The following is a 24,573-nucleotide window of genomic DNA, read 5'->3' as shown; positions in this document are numbered from 1 at the left end:
GTCATTATATGGCATTACAGCAGTTAAATTAATCAATATGATGTAGAATGCACCTTATGCTTTCTGTATCAAGCACTGTAACGTAACACAAGCCAAACAGCCCATTCAATCAGCTCTTGATCCATGCTGTTTCTGTTCTTGTAGATTTGTTGAGGTATGATTTACTGATTACGCAATGGTTTATTGTGTGACATTGTACAAATGCTTCAGGCAGTGGAAAGAGTTTCTTGGGGTTTGCAAGGGAAAAAGGAATACGTGATTAGTGGATAGGGAAAGTCAATAGACTGCGGAAGAACCGTAACCAGCTATGGGTGCCTAGCAAGCATTCCAAACTCTATGCTGATCACTGGTTTCGAAAAAGCAGAAAGCACTGAATACAAAGGTGTATATGGGCAGAGGCTGAAACCAACTGCGTTGGCATCTATTTTTCCTACGGCCATCAGGACCCCAACCACCAGCAATAGAACTAAATTTCGCAGCCACCATGGTGAAGCGACGAAGTGGTGACACAGACAAGAGCTGAGGATTTCCTTGTATAAACTTACATCCCTAATATGGTTATGATGCATTGGATAATGGGGGGGGGGCACGCAAAACCCAATACTGTCTAGTCTCTATGACAAACCAACACACAGGGCAGGGACTTTTTGTGCGGTGTGTTAAAAAGATACTCAAGTGAGGGGCACACAATGTATAGGAATAGTGCACGCTATGTTAAAGCTTGTGCCATCTCATTGAAACATCTGTGACTATATAAAATGTAAAGTTGTGCTCAACATCCCCGACACCATTGGGGTTCCATAATTTCGAGCCATGAATGGTTAAGACATGCTTTTAACATACCATCACACTGACCCAGTGGTCTCTCTCTTTTTCTGTTGTAAAGCTGCTACTTGGCAACTCACCATCATCTCTCTCAGGTTCTGACCTGCTGATCGGCTCAAATGTAATGTTTGACTATGGCTAGTTCAGTTAGGTCTTCCCGTATGTCCAAGTCCTCCTCCTCATATTCTAACACGTTTCTTGCCATTGCATAGTGTACCACACTGTTTGACAATTGCAATGTCACTTCTAGTATTCCTTGCAATGGACAGAGTAACCACAACCCGGTCTAATGACCTTCGGGTATCTCTAGAGAGTGCTCGAATCTAGGTCATAAAAATCAATTTTTTTGCTAAACTGTAGTTGACACCTTGCTGGAAGAGATGTTGTGCATGTATTAAATAACATGGAAGCAATGCAAAAATGAATCTTAACTGACTGAAAAACATCTTTGTTCTCTCACCTTTCATGAATGATCAGGATTAATGCAACAGTGATCATGTGTCTTTATGTTACCAATAATTTGTTACAGTCAGACAGCATCTAGTTTTGCGTCTGAGCTCTTCATACATACATTTTCCACTTATACTCACAAGAGCCACACAATTGACCTTTTGGACTTTGTAACATGGGACATGAAAAGATGGAAGAAAGCGTTAATCTCTAATGACGAGAAAAAATAAAAACATTAAAAAATAACATTGCATTGCAATGACAGGAGATCTCACTGGAGATGTTTTCTTCTTGACACAGCCGAGGAGGTGCAATCATGATCTGGGTCCTTTTTCCTTCTTTAGAGAAATGGAGTGTCAAGTTGTCCTGGGGCATCAAACAAGTGGAGATGGAAAAATGTTGCTGGGGGGGATCCGTCATGCCCTCCCTTGTCTGTGTGGGAATAACTATGATTTTCAACAGAACAATCTTGCAATTCTCAATGTCCACCTGACAGAGGGTTAGCAACCATGTCATATTTTTTTTGGACCATACTGCCTGTTTTCCTTATCCAAATACAAGAGTTAGAGAGGAAGATGCACAAGATAGGCTTAAATTGAAAAAGCTGACACGCTGTGGCAACCCATAATGGTACAAGCCAAAAGAAGAAGTCGGTGGAAATTCAGCCACTGTGGGTCGAAGACAAAGAAGAGGAGGAAACGAAATTCGTCGACAGAAGAAGAGGAATGCACAGAGCCAACAACTGAATGTAGGGACTTTAAATGTTGGGATTATGACAGGAAATGGTCAGAAGTTGTTTGACATGTTGATTAGGAGAAAGGTTGGTATATTGTGCATCCAAGAGACCAGGTGGAAAGGTAGTAAGGCAAGAAGTTTAGAAGCAGGGCTTAGATTATTTTACCATGGAGTAGATGGGACGGGAAATGGGGTAGGGGTCATTTTAAAGCTAGCGCTGGCTAAGAACGTCTTGGAGGTGAAAAGAGTGTCAGATAAAGTGATGAGGCTTAAATTTGGAATTGAGGTTGTCATGTATAATGTGATTAACGGCTATGGCCCACAAGTAGGATGTGACTGAGAGTTGAAAGAAAAATTCTGGAAGAAACTAGATGAAGTAGTTCTGAGAATCCCAGACAGAGGGAGAGTTGTGATTGGTGCAAATTGTAATGGACATGTTGGTGAAGGAAACAAGGGCAATGAAAAACTGATGGGTAAGTACGGCATCCAGGAAAGGAACTTTGAGGGACGGATGGTGGTGGACTTTGCAAAAAGGATGGAAATGGCAGTAGTGAACACTTTTGTTCAGAAGCGGTAGGAACATGTAGTGACCTACAAGAGCGGAGGTAGAAACACACAGGTAGATTATATTCTGTGCAGACGATGTAATCTGAAGGAGGTTACTGACTGTAAAAGTAGTGGTAGGGGGGAGTGTAGCTCGACAGCACAGGATGGTGGTGTGTAGTACGACTGTGGCGGTGGGTAAGAAAATTAAGAACACAAAGGTAGAGCAGAGAACCAGGTGGTGGAAGTTGAGAACTGAAAAATATTGTGTAGCCTTTCGGAAAGAGGTGAGACAGGCTCTCGATGGACAGGAGGAGCTCCCAGAAAACTGGACTACTACAGCCAAGGTGATCAGAGAGACAGGCAGGAGAGTACTTGGGGTGTCTTCTGGTAGGAAAGCGGGGAAGGAGACTTGTTTGTGGAACCCCAAAATACATGAAGTCATACAAGGAAAGAGATTGGTGAAGAAGTGGGAGACTGATAGGCCTGAGGAGAAGTAAAAGGAATACATTGAAATGCGACATAGGGCAAAGGTAGAGGTGGCAAAGGCTAAACAAGAGGCATATGAAGACATGTACACCAGGTTGGACACGAAAGAAGGAGAAAAGGATCTCTACAGGTTGGCCAGACAGAGGGATAGAGATGGGAAGGATGTGCAGCAGGTCAGGGTGATTAAGGATAGAGATGGAAATGTGTTGACTGGTGCCAGTAGTGTTCTAAATAAATAGAAAGAACACTTTGAGAAGTTGATAAATGAAGAAAATGAGAGAGAAGGAAAAGTAGAACTGGCAAGTGTGAAGTACTAGCAAGTGGCAATGATCGGTAAGGGGGAAGTTAGAAAGGCACAAAAGAGGATGAAAAATTGAAAGGCAGTTGGTCCCGGTTACATACCTGTGGAGGAATGGAAGCAATTTAGAGGGTGGCTGTGGAGTTTTTGACAAACTTATTCAAGAAAATTATTGTGGCCGAGAAGATGCCTGAAGAATGGAGGAAAATTGCGCTAGTTCCCATATTTAAGAACAAAGGCGATGTGCAGACCTGTGGGAATTATAGAGGTATAAAGTTCATGAGCCACAAAATGAAGTTATGGGAAAGAGTAGTGGTGGCAAGACTCAGGACAGAAAGTATCTTCAAGCAACAGTATGGTTTCATGCTTAGAAAAGTACCACAGATGCATTATTTACCTTGAGGATACTAGTGGAAAAGTACAGAGAAGGTCAGAAGTAGCTATATAGTGTCTTTGTGGCTCTAGAGAAATCTGTGGTAGAATACCAAGAGAGGAACTGTGGTACTGCATGTGTAAGTCTGGTGTGGCAGAGAAATATGTCAGAATAGTACAGGGCATGTATAAGGGCAGCAGAACAATGGTGAGGTGTGCTGTTGGTGTGTCAGAAGAATTTAAGGTGGAGGTGGGACTGCTTCAGGGATCAGCTCTGAGCCCCTTCCTGTTTGCAGTGGTAATGGATAGGCTGACAGACGAGGTTAGACTGGAATCCCCTTGGACCATAATGTTTGCAGATGATATTGTGATATGCAGTGAAAGCAGGGAGCAGGTGAAGGAACAATTACAAAGATGGAGACACGCACTGGAAAGGAGAGGAATGAAGATTAGCCAAAGTAAAACAGAATATATGTGCGTGAATGAGAGGGGTAGAGGGGGAAGATTGAGGCTCCAGGGAGAAGAGATAGTGACAGGGGATGACGTCAGATACTTGGGGTCAACAATCCAGAGCAATGGTGAATGTGGTAAGGAAGTGAAGATACAGGTCTAAGCAGGTTGGAACAGCTGGTGGAAAGTGTCTGGTGTGTTGTGTGACTATGAAATAATGACTCGAACTTAATGTATTATATCATGTATATACAGGACAGTACAAGTTCTGACAGAGGCACTCTAACTGCGCTTGTCAGCTCACCACTTAAAAAGTTGGACCCTGTTTACACAATTTTTCTTATTCACCAAAATAAAGGAGTGTCCCAATCATCCGTAAGTCTTATAATTGTTCAGTGTTGGGCCCTTGAAAGAAAGACATGGAAAGCTCACTTGAAAACACAGAGTTTATTCATTGACAGTTTGTAACTGTTGTTTATAATATACAAATAAACTAAGTCGTAATTCCATTTAAATAATAATTTTTTCATCATGGGATATTGAGTGTAGATGATTTGTTTTAAATTCATGGTAATATGGCTACAGTGATGAAAAGGGATCTCCCTTCAAAATGTTCTCCACTTACTGAGAAACTTTTAGTTTCTTTCTCTCTCTTTTCATGGATGTGCTACTTTTAGGTGTGGGGATGAAATCGTGGAAATCAATGACACTGTGGTTTACAGCATGGTGCTGAATGACGTCTACACAGTCCTGAGCCAATGCACACCAGGTCCAGTTCAGATTATCATCAGTCGACACCCTGACCCCAAAGTATGTAAGATCTCCACTACTGTTATTATTTACTACAATAACACAATACCCACCCTTACCTGTGAAGTTATGAATAAGCTTTGTTGGCTCACCAGTCATAATTCAGAAACAGAACTGTGCTTGGTTACCATGAGTTGAAGCTGTCTATTCTACTGATAGTGTTACTGCCCATGAATCTTTGACCGTTTATGCATCCATCCATTTTCTTATTCGCTTATCCTCACTCCCAGGGAGTGCTGGAGCCTACCCCAGCTGTCAACTGACAGGAGGTGGGGTACACCCTAAACTGGTTGCCAGCCAATCGCAGGGCACATTGACAAAAACAGCAGTACTCACAATCACACCCAGGGGCAATTTAGAGTGTCCAATTAATATTGCATGTGGGATGTGGGAAGAAACCGGAGTGCCTGGAGAAAACCCACGCAGGCACGGGGAGAAAATGCAAACTCCACACAGGCGGGTCCGGGATTAAACACAGGACCTCAGAACTGTGAGGCCAATGCTTTCCAGCTGAGCCACAATACCGCCCTCTTTGACTGTTTATGAAGTTCTCATTTTAGCTTTGAGATTTTGGGTGAGGGCGGCACAGTGGCGGGACTGTTTACAACGTTAGCCTCAGAGTTCTGAAAACCGGGGTTCAAATCCAGGCCCCGCCTGTGTGAAGTTTGCATATTTCTCCCCATGGCTGGGTGGGTTTTCTCCGGGTACTCTGGTTTCCTCCCACATCCCAAAAACATGCAATAATTGGAGACTCTAAATTTCTCTTAGATGTGATTGTGAGTGCGAATGCTTTTTTATTTTTATGTGCAGTGCGATTGCCTGTCAACCACTTCAGGGAGTACACTGCCTCCTGCCCGTTGAAAGCTGGGATAGGCTCCACCACACCTGGGACCCTTATGAGGATAAGCAGCTCATAAAATGGATGGATGGATGTTGGGAGAGGTTATAGAAGGTAGTCGAATGATGGTAACAGCCAATAAATCACTCCATTATACTCGACTGCACCAAACTAAGACTAGTCAACAATGGCATCCAGCTGTGACGCTTGGTTGTTATAAGAAAACTACATAGTTTATATAATGTCACAAAAAATTGTGAATATTTTAAATCAGTTTTACCAAAGGTGACTTGTGTGAATAAGGTACTTTATAATGAGTTGTTAAACTAGATTTCAATTGTACTCTTACATATCCTAAATTGTTAAAATGAATCTTGTTGGATATTATTTTTAGATCAATACAAAAGTCCGTTAATCATCTGACTCCAAATTGTGACCTTACCCGACCACCACTCATCCAACAATTTGCGCGCTCGTTCTGCAAAGAAAGGACCAGGAAGCCGGCGTTTTCACACGCGAGTGGATTTATTCCTTCAACAAACACCTGGGTCTTGGGTCCCTCGCAATACAACCCTGTACGTCTCTGTTCCCTCCAGCCGACGTACTTCACATCCGAGTTGCCCAGGACAATTTAAAAGTACAATCTACTAATTCACTATTGGTTATGTGTCTCCTGCAGTTATCCTTAGCGCTCTCTCATTGGTCTTTATTGGTCCGCAGGATGGTGGGCCGACTCCTCCCGCCTGCGGTTGTTGACGTTTTGTTGCTCCCGTCTCCCTCTAGGTCAAGCGTCGCGTCACCCCACACCTGCTGATTGTGGTCACCACCAACCGTCGAGAACATTCCGTTCTAGCACGCTATCTGCTGTAATCACTTTCTTGCCACATTCTCACACTGCAACTTTTCATCCACAGACTTTCACACATTAAGCAGTATTGCAAATAAATCGCCTTGTTGATTAACTTTTATACATTTCATTTCCTTTAATCTCAATACTGTTTATTGGCCTACTTTTTATATTTTATAGGTATCAGAGCATCAGCTGAATAATGCTATAGCTCAAGCTGTGGAAAACAGCAAACTGAGAAAGGACAAGAGCCAATGGAGTATTGATGGTAATAGTAAATTCACTTTTTTTATTCACAAAATCATGCATTTTTTTTCAATGTCAAACAACATACAGTGTGGTAGACTATTTTGTCCCTATCATTACACGTAATGAGCGTTGGAAAAAAATTGATGAAGATGGGTTGTCAACCCCAAAAATTGGTTGACACAAAAACTCCTTCTTTGGAGCTATAAAAATCGTGATTAAAAGCATATTTCCGCCACTAGGAACAAATTTGTGCTGCCCGGAAACATCTTTGGTTACTGTACATGGTTTCACATGCATATATGTTGCAAACGCACTAATCAGGGGTGGCCAACCTGCGGCTCTCAAGCCGCTTGCAGCTCATTGCCTCCTTTCATGCGGCTTTCATGAAGGCACGAAAGCATATCGAAGTTCTGCTTTTTGTGAGTGCGCACGCACACACGGGCTTTGCTTGAGTTCATTACAGGAGTTGGGAGCGAGCATTGCTTGTGTTTTTTTTACAGTATTTGCGTGGGCGCTTTGCTTGAGTTTATCACAGTTGTTACGGGTGTTATGACAACAAGCTTAGTGTGTGTGTGTGCGGTGTGCGTCGGCATGTGAGTGAGATGGGACTGCTCAGTGGAAGGGTGAGAAGGAAAAAAAAACACGATGGAGACCGGGGAGGAGTGCCTTTACTGTTCACGCCACCCAGCTCAACTGCGCAACAAGAGAAGGAAGAGTTAACCCAGAGCGGAACGACCTCGACACGGAGAATATGTCTCCCCTGCATCACCCGACCACGGTCACGTGACTACAAACAGAAAAGGTTAGCATTTTCACAAAACTGGCTTTGGTATTTTAAAGGAAGAGCTGGCTAAGAATGTCTTGGAGGTGAAAAGAGTATCAGATCGAGTGATGGGACTAAAATTTGAAATTGAGGGTGTTATGTATAATATGGTTAGCGGCTATGCCCCACAGGTAGGGTGTGACTTAGAGTTGAAAGAGCAATCTTGGAAGGAACTAGATGAAGTAGTTCTGAGCATTCCAGAGAGCGAGAGAGTTGTGATTGGTGCAGATTGTAATGGACATATTGGTAAAGGAAACAGGGGCGATGAAGAAGTGATGGGTAAGTATGGCATCCAGGAAAGGAACTTTGAGGGACAGATGGTGGTGGACTTTGCAAAAAGGATAGAGATGGCTGTAGTGAACACAGAAGAGCTAACAGTATAACCATTGTCTTCAAGTGAACTTCATTGGACCAGTCGCACCGCGATTGTGCACATGAGATTTGCAGTCCAATTTGGAGAAAATGTAAGACTTTTAAGTCCATCTTATGGTTACAAAAACATAGCACATATGATACATAGGTATATGAACACTGCATCCATATGTCGCTGATTTTGTTATTCACAGGGTATAAGGAAAGTAACCCCCACAAATAACAGGAGAACACTGTATAGCTGTCAGAGATGTTCCTAGAAAAACAGCTAAGACAAGCCTGAGGACTGTAGAGAGTGAACTCAAACCAACCAAGATTGTCTTTTCGTGCACGGGACAGACGGAGGACACACGGTGAGAGTGCGCTAGCTCAGACTGCCAAAGTGGTAGTCCCTGTCTGCTCTTTTTTATTGCATTCTCAGGTCAAAGGGTTACATGGTTACACAGTGAAAATGCTGACACAGATGGCTACACCAACAGCACATAAACACTAAGGTACATGTTTCTTCAAGGCTGCAAGAGTGTCCTGATAAACCCACAAGAGAAAAAACATGGCATTGTTTAAAGACATGTTTATGGCATTTGGTGGTATCCTCCTGCGGTAGAAGGGCGTTATCTCCTCTAAGTGTTGAGGAGTATCTGCTTAAGATCAGAAAGGAAACATACTGAGGCCAGGATGGAGACATCGCTTCTCAGTGTTCAGGGGCATCAGCTTGAGGTCGGCAGGGGGGCATCGCCTCCCAGGTGTCACTGTCTCACACTTCAAGACAGGCACGCAGCTCACAAAGAGAACAATTCAGACTAACACTAACAGAAACAAACACATGATAAAACAATCCGAACGGCAACTATAATAGTAATTATATATTTTTATCATGATAACTAACATAGTAATACATTACTTAAGAATAGCCTACAATCACTAGTTATAACTTAGAGTGTGCTTTAACTGTACCATTGCTACTTACAATCTGTTGTTGTTTGGCAATGATGCATATGCTTATATGTGCAGATTATTAGTAAGAAAAAGTACAGTCCTTCAATGAATGTACTTCAGTTTATTTTCTCCACAATTCAATTATATCATACACTGTGTAATAACATATACAATAAAAGGATAGAAGTCTGTCCCTTTTTTTTTTTAGATGGGTGGGGGGGATGATTACTCAGTGTCATGATCCTGCCAGTCCAGCCCTGGCGGTTGCGCTGATTGGGAGGCACACACCTGCCCCTCATTCTGGCTGATTGGCCCCGGTTTATATAGGACCATGGGGACGACTGGTCGGCCGCCAGATCGTTGCGGTTCATGCCCCGTACCAGCACTCCCATATCCCTGATCATCAACCCGTGTGTACCGACCTCCGCCTGTTCTCCGACCGACCCCGTAAGCCTGACTCCCTTGATACTCCTGCCTGCTTTGATCGATCTCCCGTGTACCGACTCCTCTCTGCCCGCTGACCTGCTCTCTACGCCCGACGTCCTGACTACCTCTGCTGCACCTGACTGCCTGACCGATCCCCAATCATGGAACAATAAGCATTTTTCCCGAATTACCTCTGCGTCTCCTGTGTACTCCTGCATTTGGGTCCTACCTTCGTCCCGATGGGTCGTGACACTCAGTAAGTCAGCGCAATATCTATAGGACAATCGATTCTAAAAAGAATCAATAGACAAAGTCCTACACTTCGGAACATCCTTGCACTGTTGACACTTTAACTTGGACAATCTTCCCTACAACCACCAAAACCAATACACTGCTCTCGTCTAGGATATCTTATTGCACTAGCTGCACTGGTGTGGTGTGGTACTTCCTGATTGCATTAGGACAAACGTTAGATCCTCACATTTTTTCGACCACATCGTAGTTCTACGTGTTCAGTCTTCAAAAAAAAAAAAAAAAAAAAAAAACTATAACTCTTCTTTTTAGGCACTACCACCCAGTAAATGATTAACAATCTATCAAATCAATCTAGCTTTTCTTATCCCCTATCCTCACGAGGGTCGCAGGTGTGCTGGCGTACATGCCAGCTAGACATTCATTCCCTCATTCATGTTATTTAGCGCTGAACGTCCCTTGGGTAGCAAGTGTACTGAAGTCTATCCCAGCTATCTTTAGCCAAAAGCCGGGGTACACCCTGAACTGGTCCTCAGCCAATCATAAGGCACATATGAACAAAGAACCATTCACACTCACTCTCTCTCTCTCTTACCCATCATGAGATGTGTCTAATCACGCCTTTGCAATGGGATACAACTTAATTTCTGAGGTTTTTTTTTTTTCATATTTCGTTGGATGTATGGTGTAGGGATTTGCGAGTTTGGACCCTACGCGTGTTCACGACTTGAGGAAGATATGACCAATGATGAGAAAAAGTTAACAGCAAATGGATTTATTACAAAGGAACGTGCAGTACAGACGTCCGAGTCTTATCTAGGTATCTGTCGCACACGAGGCGTGTGTCTTCTGGCAGGATAGCCAAAGAAGAAGACAAAAGCTGCCCAGTAACACAAGGTTTTTATATGTATGGGTCCATGGTAGAAATGGCTGTGGCCCCGCAGTCTGGTCCTGGGCCGGGATGGTAACTTTCCGCCCCTTATCTGGTGTTGTTCGAATAGCTATATTGTCATGCTCCTGGCATCCTCCCCAGGCTGGGTGCGGTCAGCCAATTAGTCGACACACACCTGCACCCTGTTTCGGCTGATTAAACCCAGGACTTATAGGACACGAGGGACAACCAGTCCTCCACCAGATTGTTGATTCCCATGCCTCGTTCCCACAATCCTGTATACCTGACCTACCATGTACCGACCCTCGCCTGTTCCCTGACCATCCTAGTAAGCCTGCCTCTTCTGATACTGCTGCTTTTCCTGACTGACTCGCTGATCATTGACCACGGACCGAATAAAGGCTTTCTGTACACTAACTGCTTGCCTCTGGAGTTGTGCATTTGGGTCCGCCCTCGAGCCTCGTTCGTGATAGAACTATCTGCCCACAATATGGACCCAGCCGACTCCAAAGTCATCCTCCGATCGTTAGAGTTCCAGAGCAGACGCCTGGCTGAGCAGGAGGCTGCTCTCCAGGTAACGAATCAACATCTCCATGAGATCTGTGCCCGGCTGGAGCCGGGCTAGCATCCCAAGCTAGCGTGGCTGCTACGCTGACGATGGTCACTCCGCCTGTAGCTCCGAGTCAGTCCGTTCCGCCTGTTACGGAGCCCCCCCATGCCAGCATAACTCTGCTCTCCCGATCGGAACGTTTCTCAGGCGACTCAGGTGACGTTAAGCCCTTCCTTGCGCAGTGCGACCTCCATTTCGAACTGCAGGCGTCCGCTTTCCCAACGGACCGCTCCCGGATCGCCTTTGTCATTTCCCACATGACTGGGATGGCGGAGGCGTGGGCCACTGCAGAGTGAAGTCGCGACTCGGAGATCTGCCGTTCATGGACGACGTTCGTATGCGCGCTCAGCCAAGTATTCCAGTACGCGGCTCCAGAACAATTCGCCAAGGCCGTCGCCGCGTGTCAGACTACCCTATCGAATTCCGGATCCGGGCCACCGAGAGCCGGTGGAACCAGGAGGCTCTCCATTACGCCTTTTACCAGGGACTTTCCCCACGGATCCGTGGCCACCTCATTGCCGTGGATCTTCCGCTTTTGCTGGATGCTCTCATCGCCCACACCCCCATACCCTCCGCCTCAATAGGTATGGCTCCACTCCACGTTGTGCACGGCTATCTTCCCTCTCTGTTTCCCTCCTTGGCCACAGACTCTGTGGTGCCGTCGGCCCTGGCAGTGGTACGGCGCTGCAAACGGACCTGGGAGGCAGCCCGGAGGACGCTGCGGCACATGGGCAACATCTACAAGTCCGCAGCGGACCGCAAGAGGAGAGCTGCACCTGAACTCAGGGTGGGGCAGCGAGTGTGGCTCTCCACCAAGGATCTCCCGCTGCAGATCAAATCCCGCAAACTTGCTCCCAGGTTCGTTTGTCCGTTCCCAATCATCAAAATCATTAACCCGGTCACCGTATCACTCAGACTGCCCAGGTCTGTGAGGGTGCACCCTACGTTCCACGTCGGCAGACTACGCCCGGATCGTGCTTCGCCCCTGCCAGTGACTGTTATCTGTCTCCATGGGCCCTGGGATTGTCTGGCAACCAGTTCAGGGTCATACTCACAATCACACTGAGGTGCAATTTTTTTCGGATGTGGGCAGAAACTGGAGTGCCCGGATAAAACCCACGCAGACACGGGAAGAACATGCAAAATCTACACAGGCGGGACCGGGAATTGAACCCTGGCCCTCAGAAAAGTGAAACCAACGCTGTACAGCTGCACCACCATGCCCCCGTTAGTGTATGACATGACAGTTTAAAATATTTATGGCCTGCAAAATCTAGGCTGAATTCTTTAGTCTTACATTTTTTTAATTGCAGATTTTGTTCGTTTCAGGAGCTAGAAGCCAAAATTCTGTATAAATAAATAAATAAAAATACACCAATTTAAATTATGGTGCCTTAGTCTATAATCTATGAAAGTTTACCTTTTTGAATGGAATTATTGAACTAAAAATCTTCATCATGATATTAATTTTTTTTGTAAAATTTGTACTGTTTCTTATTGTTATACTCAAGTACTCTTATATTTTGCTTTCATTTTAAGTAATAGTTATACAGTATATGATTATCAGGAAGTAGAGAGAGATTTCACATAAATTGTTTTAGTTGGCCATATTTAGCACTCAGCATGATCTCCCACCCTGTTCCAGTCTTCAATTCACTGTGTATGCAGCAGCATCACGACAAAACGACACCGTAACCTTTTAAACCCAAGAAAGAAAAAGAGCAATACAAACACAGACCAAAGACAAACATCCTTTTAATCGTAAACAATGAAATGTGCCAAAACAAACAAACAAAAACAAGTCACTTCCTTGATCTTTCTGTTTTCTCTTGATTCACAGTGTTTGAATGTTGCAGAAGGACCACATATTTGTCCAGAAGCTGAAATTGCTTTTAAGGCAAAGATAACTTTTACTTTTAGACCGGCTGATTGAGCTCAAATGAAGACATCTCCAGAGGAAACTCAAGAATATACAAATTATAAAATGGTCTAAAATGAGCTCACGCTATCGTTATAATGCTTTTTTTGGAACGACGGGAAGCAATCATGTTGGCCGACGACGGCTGCAGAAGTCACATAATGCCATGGCCATGTTTATCGCAAAATTGACGAACTAAATGGGGACTCACATGTAAACAAGTGTCTCAGTCTAGGGCACGCTTCTCTCCAGGCTCCCAAAAGATGAAATATTATAACCCAAAGTTTCCATGAATTAATTAGATATGTTATGACATCAAAGGGATGAGCCCTGGCTGTCATTCAAATTGATGAGGAGACAAGACTATTTCACAGAACAGGTAGTGTGCACAGTGGGACGACAAATGAGCACGATGCAAACGCATCGTCACTTAATAATGTCATCACGGCAGTATTGTGCACATTCAAATATGGCAGTATTTTGAAATAAAGGTGCCTCAGAAATTGACAACAGACTCATGATTTTTTTTTTTTGTCAAATCAAGACTGCTGATGTTTTTGATATTATGATCACAAAGGGCGCTGTTGTTAAGTATAGCCATAAATGTAACTGTTCATCTCTCTGCCTGTCATAGCTTAAAGTTAATCTTCCTCAAACATTCTAATGATTTTTATCTTTCATTAATGGATGCAAAATGCAAAATGCAATGCAAAATTGGTCTTAATTCTGAGGAGGAAAACTTTACTTTGTATATCCTAGGATTGCGAAGGTTGGAGTCATACCCACATGGCCAGCCAAGATGCGAACGTTGTTTGGAAAGAAGCTTCAGTCACGTCACAGCTTGTCGAGTTCAAAGATCCTTGATACGCCCCCACAGTGACATCAATGACCACGACCACAACCGCTACCTCAATAGCCACAACTTTCCAAGCACAGGTCATAAACCATCAGCCCGTGTCTACAGCCTTGACACACCAAAGGTATGTGTATCCAGTGGTTATTGTAGAGGTCATTAAATGTTGTTTTGTGGTTCAAAACAAAACAAAAACAAAACAGTGGATTGGGATCTTTTTGTTATTTTTGAATGTAAAGGCAACTTTTACTTATTGGTGAGACTAGTGGCATTGGGGGCGGTTTCCCATTTGTATTGTTTTTTTAAAAACGATTTGGTACTTTTGGTCAGTACAATTCAGTTGTATTTAATACATCTGTATTCAAAGATTTGGGAATATTTTTTCCAAACATTTAGGTGCAATTTTTATTAACTCAACATATGAGACATATTTGATTTGAATCAGTTGGTACGGTTGATTTTATAAAATTAAGCACACTGTTAATGTTCCAAATGTGTATATATAATTTTCAATTCAGTTTTTAGGAATGAAACCTGTGCCTCATTTTCGGTGAACACTTGGACCGATGAAGTCTTGTTCATTATTGGGAGTACATGGAAATGTATTTACATATTTTTGAGGCAGTATCGTGGTAAAATGTTTGAAAACCATTGGCCTTGTAACGAGAGGTCAGGCAGTTATCTCACAGAACATTCTCATTGCATTATCGGAAAAGATTCCAAGAATAGTTGTAATAAACGAGGGGACAAAAACAGCCCTCTGAAAAAGTGTGTGTGCAGGAGGGTGAGGGGGATGTACCCCACGGAAATTACACCTCTGGCTCTACATGCAAGAAAGATGTTGAGGTTCTCGCTCGGAGTGACCAGGTTGGATAGGATTAGAAATGAGCTCATTAGAGGGACAGCCAAAGATGGATGTTTTGGAGACAAGATTCGAGAGAGCAGACTTCGATGGTTTGGACATGTTCAGAGGCGAGAGAGTGAGTATATTGGTAGAAGGATGCTGAGGATGGAGCTCCCAGGCAAAAGGGCGAGAGGAAGACCAAAGAGAAGGTTTATGGATGTGGTGAGGGAAGACATGAGGGCAGTTGGGGTTCGAGAGGAAGATGCAGGAGATAGGCTAAGATGGCAAAAGATGACACGCTGTGGCGACCCCTAACGGGACAAGCCGAAAGGAAAAGAAGAAGAAGAAGAAGAAGCTCTACATGCAAGTGGACACTTCGGTTGTATAGGTTTGGCAAGCATTAAGAACACAAATTTATTGTCTTTACAGTCATGGCTAAAGCAATGGAATCACGGGTGCAAATGTTTTTAGCAATGATAGTAATGTCTTTCTAGAAAAAGAGAGAGAGAAAGAGTTAAAAACACTAGTCATGGCTAAAAAACAATGGCACCACTGAGGGGCTATTTGTTTTAGCCATGACTCAACAAAAGGATCAAGCAATCCTAATTGGACATTTTGGTGCATTGCCAACATCCAGTAGGTTGAGATCTTACATGCAGTGCTGGGGGAAAAGGGTATCACAAATAGTAGTTGTACAACAAACCCCAATTCCATTGAAGTTTTGGCCTTGTGTAAAATCCACAGTGATGTGGAAATCATTTTTAACCTGTGTTTGTTCAAATAAATACACTCCAAAGACAGGCTATTTCATGTTCATCTTTTTTAATGCTAAATATTTTTTTCTCATTTTTAATTTGATGCCTGAAAGATAATTGAAAAAGCTTGGACAGGGGAAATGTTGAGTAATATTCCAAAAACACCTGTTTGGAACCTTCCACAGGTGAAGAGTTTAATTTGCAACGGGTGAGTGTGATGGTTGGGTACAATGGGAGCATCTATGAAAGGCTTATTATTATTATTATTATTGTTAAGGATTGAGTGAGATTGGGTGAGATTCACCACTTTGTGAACACAAAGTGGTACAAACACAAACAACACTTTTCTCTGTGTGAGAAAATGGTCAAGAACATTTCTCAGTATACAATTGCAAAGAATTTAGAGATTTCATCTTCGATGGTAGGTTAGGGTTAAACAAAAAAAACAAAATCAGAAAAAACAAAAAGAACTTCATTCATGTTTTGTTTTATTCAAGCTCAAGTAAACTTGTCAAATGTAATGGTCTTCTGACTGGACGCCCCAGCAGGAGTATTAAATAGCTGCTGCTCATTCAGATTGCTGCAGCTCTGGTTATGACAGGAACAAATAGGTTAGAGCATATTATTCCAATTGTAAAGTCTTTACAGTGGCTCCCAGTGAGCATTACAGTATATCTTAAAGTTCTGCTACTCACCCAAAACTCACTAAATTGTTTGGGGCACGAATACATGAAAGAAGGAAGAAACTCAGGAAACCTATGAGAATGACAGACTCAAATCAAATAGGTCAAATCGTGGACCACCTAGTCCAAAACAAACATGGTGAATCACCATTTGGCTGTTACTCTGCACACAAATGGAATAAGTCGTAATAGGTTTTTAAAATCCAAGTTAAAAACATTTTTTCTCCCTCTCTCTTTGTTTTAAATGTGTTTTTTTTTTTTCACTATGCAAAGCACATTTGGTTTATACACACTGTCTACGCAATGCGCTTTATAGACATATTTGCTCTGGTTTTGCTTCAGGTTCAGATTTTCCATTACTGTTATTTTTTTTATTTTGACTTTATTTTTTCAAAGCCAGTTACTTTTCCTTACTTTTTAGATAATATTTGTGAGGGTTTTTTGTTGAGTTTTTTAAGTGCTTAATTGTGTTTGTTTTTGTTACAGTTTTTCGTTTTTTTTCATTCAGGGTTTTTGTCAAGTGTGACATAAAAAAGATCCTAAATATTGTGTTGTAAAAAAATAATACAATGAAATGTAAAATAAATAATAAGTGGTAACTTTCTAACTGATGAACAACCACCCATCTATTCATCCCTCCATCTATTGTCTTCCACTTATCTGTGGTCGGGTTGTGGAGGCTTTAATAGACTTCCTTCTTCCAAGCCACTTCAACCAGCTTTTCAGGAGAGATTCTGAGATGGTCCGAGGCCAGCCGGGAGACAAAGTCTCTCCACCTGATCGTCTCGGTCAGATGTGGCTGGAACACCTTACCAGGGAGGCATCAAGGAGGCATCCTAAACAGATGCCCTAGCCCCTCCTCTTGCTCCTATCAATGCAGAGGGGAAGCAGCTCTGCTCTGAGCCCCTCCTGGATGACCAAGATTCTCACTCTCTCTCTAATATAGACCACGTGTCATGCTCCTGGATTCCAGCCAGGGCTGGGCGTGGCCAGCTAATCTGAAGGTGCACACCTGCACCTCATGACCTTTGATTAAGACCCAGTACATATAGGACCCGGGGGACGACTATTACTCTGCTAGATCGTTGCCTCTCATGCCTCGTTCCCGCACTACCGTACTCCTGACGTCTACCTCCCGTGTACCGACCAACGCCTGTCTCCCGACCTACCCCGTAAGCCTGCCGTTACTGATCTTGCTGCTTGTTTGGACTGACTCCCTGGTAACCGACATTGGAACGAATAAAGGCTTATTCCGCACTGCTTACCTCTCACCTGAGTCGTGCATTTGGGTCCACCCCCGAGTCTCGTCCGTGACAGAACGATCTAGCCAAGAACATGGACCCAGCCGACTCTGAAGCCATTCGCCGTGCGCTGCAAGTGCAGGGCAAACGCCTGGGTGAGCAAGAGGCTGCTCTCCAGGGTATGACTCACCAGATCCAGGAGCTCTGCACCCAGCTGCAACCGTGGCTAGCCTCCCAAGCTAGCGCGGCCGCTCCTGTGCCTCCCCGTGCCACCATCATTCCGCTCTCTCGACCAAAGCGGTTCTCAGGCGACTCCGGTAACGTCAAGCCCTTCCTGGCGCAGTGCGATCTTCACTTTGAGCTGCAAGCTTCCGCGTTTCCCACGGACCGCTCCCGGCATCGCCTTCGTCATTTCCCACATGACAGGGAGGGTGGAGGCATGGGCCACCGCCGAGTGGAGCCGTAACTCGGAGACCTGCCGCTCATGGGCGAGCTTCGTCTGCGCGCTCACCCAGGTGTTCCAGTATCCGGCTCCGGAATGCCAGGGGGCATCGTCACTCATGACAATTCGCCAGGGGCGTCGCCACGTGTCAGACTACGCCATTGAGTTCGGATTCGGGCTGCCGAGAGCCGCTGGAATGAGGAAGCCCTCCATGACGCGTTTTACGAGGGACTGTCCCCACAGATCCGTTGTCACCTCTTGGCCATGGATCTTCCGCCTTCGCTCAACTCCCTCATCGCATTGGCCCTCAAGGTGGACCAGCGCCTCACCGTGCAGAGACAGATGGAGGGCCTGAGGGAGGAGGAGAGGGAGAGTCGCAGTCCGGTTGTTTCCGCTTCCCGGCCACCCGTGTTGTCAGCTTCACCGGAAGCCATGCAAGTGGAGGGGCTTGGCAGCTCAGCGGAGGAGCGCTTACGTCGGCGATGAGAGGGACGCTGTTTTTACTGCGGGCGTTTGGGACACTTGATCGCCCGTTGCCCGACTCGACCAGGGCATTCTGACATCAGGATCGCTACTCCGGTGAGTGTGCGGTACACCGCGACGGGGTCAGGGAGGTCCCTTCTTCACCTCACCTTGGGAACGGACTCCCGTTCATGCTCTGTGACGGCTTTCATTGATTCTGGGTCGGAAGCAAATCTGATAAATCCCCGCGTGGTCGAGGAGCTGAGGGCAGCAACCTTTCCCACGCAACGTTTTCGTCACGCCTATGCCGCCAACGGCAAGTTCCTTTGTCGGGTTACACATCGCACTCAGACGCTACGTATGAGCTTTCCGGACGCTCACTCGGAGCGTATTAGCTTTCATGTCTTCGACGCACGTAGTAGCGACATCATCTTGGGCAGCCCGTGGCTCAAAGAACATAATCCGCACATAGATTGGGCCACGGGTCAGATCAAGACTTGGGGAGAGGACTGTCTCAGTCGCTGTGTCGCTGTCCGGAGAGACAGGGGTATTCAAGTTGCGCCGGTTCGGCTAACAGAACCTAGTACCGCCCTGGACCTGACCGCAGTACCCTCCTGCTACCATGACCTACGGGAGGTCTTCTCTGAATCTAAAGCAAAGTCTCTGCCGCCACATCGGTCATACGACTGCGCGATTGAACTCCTGCCAGGATCCTCTCCTCCCAGAGGGAAACTGTTCTCTTTAACCGCACCAGAGCATCAAGCCATGAGGGACTACATTGAGGACTCGCTGGCAGCCGGACTCATTCGCCCCTCATCCTCACCAGCCGGTGCGGGGTTTTTTTTTGTCAAGAAGAAGGACTCCACGCTGCGACCCTGCATCGACTACCGAGGCCTGAACGACATCACAGTCAAGAACAGGTACCCTTTGCCGCTTATCTCTACAGCATTCGAACTCCTCCAGGGAGCCCGGATCTTCACCAAGCTCGACCTGCGCAGCGCTTACCACCTGTTGCGGATTCGGGAAGGGGATGAGTGGAAGACGGCATTCAACACCCCCACAGGGCACTATGAGTATCTGGTGATGCCCTTCGGACTGACTAACGCTCCGGCCGTCTTTCAGAACTTCATCAACGACGTGCTTCGGGAGTTCCTGAACAGATCTGTCTTTGTTTATCTGGATGATATTCTCATCTTTTCAGCAGACCTAACCTCTCACATTCAACAAGTCAGAGAGGTGCTCCGGCGTCTGCAGCAGCACCAATTATACGTGAATATGGAGAAGTGTGAGTTCCATCGGGCATCCGTGTCCTTCCTGGGCTTCGTCCTGCCTGAGGGAGAGATACAGATGGATCCCGGGAAGGTCGACGCGGTGCTGCGGTGGCCTACCCCCACCAACAGGAGGGACATACAGAGGTTTCTGGGATTTGCCAATTTCTATAGGAAATTCATAAGGAACTTCAGCTCCGTGGCCGCTCCTCTGCATTCGCTCACCTCGCCACATACCCTCTTCGACTGGTCCGGGACCTGCCAGGAGACCTTCAGCAGGCTCAAGGCAAGTTTCACTACTGCGCCCGTTCTCATTATTCCGGACCCAGATAACCAGTTTGTGGTGGAGGTGGATGCATCGAATTCAGGAATCGGAGCAGTCTTGTCGCAGAGGAGTCCCAGGGATGGAAGGATCCACCCGTGCGCGTTCCTGTCTAGAAAGTTGACCCCGGCAGAGAGGAACTACGACGTGGGAGATAGGGAACTGCTAGCGGTCAAGAGCGCGTTGGAGGAGTGGCGGCACTGGCTGGAGGGCTCGCAAGTACCGTTCGTTGTCTTCACGGACCATAAGAACCTTGAATACCTGAAGTCGGCGAAGAGGTTGAACGCCCGTCAGGCCAGGTGGGCCCTATTTTTCACCCGCTTCCACTTTAAGGTGTGTTTCCGCCCAGGCTCCAAAAACGGCAAGCCGGATGCACTCTCGCGGATCCACGAGGGAGGGCGCACGGATTCAGACGCCGCTACTATCCTGCCAGCGGGGTGCTTCGTGGCCGGTTTCACCTGGGCGATCGAGTCGCGGGTGAAGGAGGCTCTGGGAGAGACACCGTCACCCGCGGATTGTCCGTCGGGCCGTCTGTTCGTCATCCCATCTCTGCGGGGAGACGTCATCAACTGGTCCCATACCAACAAGACGGTCTGCCACCCGGGTATGGCGAAGACACGTTCAGTGGTCGAACAAAGGTTCTGGTGGCCTAACCTCAGCAAGGACGTAAGGGAGTTCGTCAACGCCTGCCCGGTGTGTGCTGCCAATAAGACTTCCCGCCTACGGCCTGTTGGTGAGTTGCAACCCCTGTCCATCCCCTTTCGTCCGTGGTCACACATCGCGCTGGACTTCGTCACCGGCCTGCCGCCTTCTCAAGGGAACACAGTGGTGCTGTCCATAGTGGACCGTTTTTCCAAAATGGTCCACTTCGTGCCGCTTCCGAAGATCCCGTCGGCCAAGCAGACAGCCCAGTTGGTATTAGACGAGGTCGTCCGTTACCACGGCCTACCCCAGGACATCGTTTCGGACAGGGGTCCGCAATTCAGCGCCCGTTTCTGGAAGGAGTTCTGCAACCTCATCGGCGCTTCAGCAAGTCGGACATTGGTTCATCACCCAGAGTCTAACGGCCAGACTGAGAGGATTAACCAGGAATTAGAGACCGGTCTTCGATGTCTGTCATCCAGGGACCAGAGCACGTGGAGACAGCACATCAAGTGGGTGGAGTATGCCCACAATTCTCTACCCTCCGCTTCAACAGCTATGGCTCCACTCCATGTCGTGCATGGGTATCCTCCGTCCCTGTTTCCTCCACTGGTCACGGAATCCACAGTTCCGTCGGCCCTGGCCGAGGTGCGACACTGCAAACGGACCTGGGAAGCAGCTCGGAGGACACTGCTGCGCATGAGCACCGCCTACAAGGCCGCAGCAGACCGCAGGAGGAGGGCCGCACCTGAGCTCAGAGTGGGACAGCGAGTGTGGCTCTCCACCAAAGATCTCCCGCTGCGGACGGAATCCCGCAAACTTGCTCCCAGGTTCGTTGGCCCGTTCCCGGTTTCCAAAGTTATTAACCCGATCGCCGTCTCGTTGAAACTGCCCAGGTCGATGAGGGTGCACCCGACGTTCCACGTCAGCAGACTTCGGCCGAATCGCACATCGTCGCTGGCTCCTCCGCTCAAATCCCCCCCGCCCCCCCGCATGGTCGACGGTGGGTTGGTGTACACTGTGCGCTGGTTGCTGTCTTCCCGTCGCAGAGGAAGGGGGGTCCAGTACCTGGTGGACTGGGAGGGATATGGCCCGGAGGAGCGCTCTTGGATCCCCTCCCGCTTCGTCGTGGACCGCTCCCTCATCAGGGACTTTCACGCGGCTCACCCTGATGCTCCTGGGCCGTCCAGAGCCGGCCGTTGAGGGGGGGGGGGTTCTGTCATGCTCCTGGATTCCAGCCAGGGCTGGGCGTGGCCAGCTAATCTGAAGGTGCACACCTGCACCTCATGACCTTTGATTAAGACCCAGTACATATAGGACCCGGGGGACGACTATTACTCTGCTAGATCGTTGCCTCTCATGCCTCGTTCCCGCACTACCGTACTCCTGATGTCTACCTCCCGTGTACCGACCAACGCCTGTCTCCCGACCTACCCCGTAAGCTTGCCGTTACTGATCTTGCTGCTTGTTTGGACTGACTCCCTGGTAACCGACATTGGAACGAATAAAGGCTTATTCCGCACTGCTTACCTCTCACCTGAGTCGTGCATTTGGGTCCACCCCCGAGTCTCGTCCGTGACACCCCGGACACCTTGAGGAGCAAACTCATTTCGGACACTTGTATCTGGGATCTTCTTCTTTTGGTCATGACCCAGAGCAAGTGACCATTGGTGAGAGTAGGAATGTAGATCAACTGGTAAATTGAGAGCTTCGCCTTCCAGCTTTGCTCCTACTTCACCATAACAGACTAATACAAAGTCTGCATCACTGCAGACACTCCACCGATCTGCCTGTTGAACTCCTCCACTTTTGGCAGGATCTCATACCTGACCCAGAGAGGGAGCTCCACTCTTTTCTCCCTGAGGACCTTGGTCTCAGATTTGGAGGTGCTGATTCTCATCCCAGCCGGTTCACTCTACGAACTGCTCCAGTGAATGTTGGAGATCATGGCTTGATGAAGCCAACAAAACCACATCACCTGCAAAGAGCAGAGATGCAAACTGAGACCAAGATTCAAAAACCCCTCTTTGGCTCGGCTGTGCCTAGAGATTCTGTCCATAGTAGTTATGAACAGAACCGTTGACAAAGGGGAGCTTTGGTGGAGTCTAACCCTCACTGGAAATGAATCCAATTTGCTGCCGGGAATGTGGATCAAACTCTGACACTGGTGGTACAAGGACCGAACAGCCCGTATCAGTGAGTTTGGTACCCCATATTTCTGAATCACTCCCCACAGGACTCCCCGAGATACACGGTTGAATGCCTTCTTTCAGTCCACAAAATATATGTAGAGTGGTTGGGCAAATTCTGATGCACCCTTAAGGATGGCCATGCTCCCTTGCCAGTTATGTCATGATGTTGTGAAGATTTGAGGCTATGTTCATATTTCTATATTGTTGAAAATAATAGTAATAATAATACTGCTTGTAGCTGGCAAATGGTTCAGGGCGTACTCCACCTCCTGTCCGAAGATAGCTGGTATTGTTTCCAGCACGCCTACGACCCTTGTGAGGATAAGCAGCTCAGAAAATGTTATAATATTTTATATATATATATAATATTATAATAATATAATAATAATGTTTTGTGACATCACTTGTGATCACGTGACACTTCGAGATCAGTGGTACAACGGAATCTTATGTGTGTGTGGTCTGTTGTGTGGTGATGCTTGCTGCACACAATATACATGATGACCAAAAGGAGTGAGAGGTGGTGTTATTCAGGCAATTTAAGTGTAAAATGTACAATTGTTGTGTGAAAAAAAAAGCAAAAACAACTATGCTTCTATAATAGGTAATCTTCCAATTCATAGCAGACTAATCTGTTTAACTCATGTTATTTGTTCTTTCTACTTTTAAAACCCAGATGGATCTGGTGACAGTTTTGCTTGCTTGTTTTATCCATTTTCAGCAAATGCTTGACCACGTGTAAAAGTAATTGTAATTGTAATTCAACCTTAGGACCACAGCATTTAAATTTTAGGATTTTGTATAACAACAAAAAAGTTGCACTTGCTGATAAAAAAAAGAGAAAAATAATCCCTCTCATCTCATCTACGAGGCACAACGTGATTTGCCTCCTTTGATGATCTACAATATTAGTGAACCAGCCAGATGAACTTCATTGTTTGCGTTACCTTAACGACAAAGTTGAGGTCAACAAAAATAACTATTTCCATACAACATATTAAAATGTCAATTTCTTCTTTTACTGATGTGTGCCACTTCCTGTTTTCATAGTCAATGACAGAGACATGGTCTAACAACCGATTGTCTGTGCCTGTCTATGCTGACGATGACTACAATGTTCCATTTAACTCTCCTATTGTCATGTCCAGTCAGAAGATCCTTGATGAGGCCTTCAAGTGCAATAAGGTATTTTACTGTGATGCAGTTTGTTTTGGCCTGTGACTACAAATGAACGATCAGTTGTAATTTAATGCAGGAAACATCCATCCATCCATTTTCTTAGCTGCTTATCCTCACAAGGGTCGCAGGGAGTATTGGAGCCTATCCCCGCTGTCAACGGGCTGGAGGCACGGTACACCCTGAACTGGTTCCCAGCCAATCGCAGGGCACATAGAAACAAACAGCTGGACTCACAATCACACCTAGGGGCAATTTAAAGTGTCCAATTAATGTTGCATATTTTTGGGATGTGGGAGGAAACCGGAGTGCCTGGAGAAAACCCACACAGACATGGGAAGAACATGTAAACTCCACACAGGCGAGTCCGGGGCTGAACCTGAGACCTCAGAACTGTGAGGCCAATACTTTCCAGCTGATTCACCCTGCCACCTGCAGGAAACAATTTCCTGAATATTATTTTGTTTCATTAGATTAGAAGAGGCGGCATGGTGGATTTATTTGCTAAGCATGTCAAAAACACACAAGGATTTTCTCCCTGGTAGTTGCAGGCACTAT

The 24,573-nt window shown here is 46.1% G+C and overlaps 1 protein-coding gene across 11 annotated transcripts in view; it reads left to right on the top strand.

Moving 5' to 3' along the window:
• Positions 1-24,573, top strand: part of il16 (interleukin 16) — a 107,826-nt gene that overhangs the window by 65,476 nt on the left and 17,777 nt on the right. For 9 of the 11 annotated variants that reach the window (XM_061815584.1, XM_061815587.1, XM_061815582.1 and 6 more), the window contains 4 exons: positions 4,840-4,972; positions 6,838-6,925; positions 13,895-14,115; positions 23,890-24,024. In XM_061815584.1, the coding sequence (XP_061671568.1) occupies positions 4,840-4,972; positions 6,838-6,925; positions 13,895-14,115; positions 23,890-24,024 (577 nt within the window). The remainder of the gene's footprint in view (positions 1-4,839; positions 4,973-6,837; positions 6,926-13,894; positions 14,116-23,889; positions 24,025-24,573) is intronic. The other 2 variants (XM_061815583.1, XM_061815586.1) reach the window with 2 other exon arrangements.

This window comes from Syngnathoides biaculeatus, chromosome 3, assembly GCF_019802595.1.
Source record: "Syngnathoides biaculeatus isolate LvHL_M chromosome 3, ASM1980259v1, whole genome shotgun sequence".
In the NCBI taxonomy this organism is placed as follows: Eukaryota; Metazoa; Chordata; class Actinopteri; order Syngnathiformes; family Syngnathidae; genus Syngnathoides; species Syngnathoides biaculeatus.
Note: the sequence above shows the minus strand (reverse complement) of the source record. Positions and strands in the feature narration are given on the sequence as shown.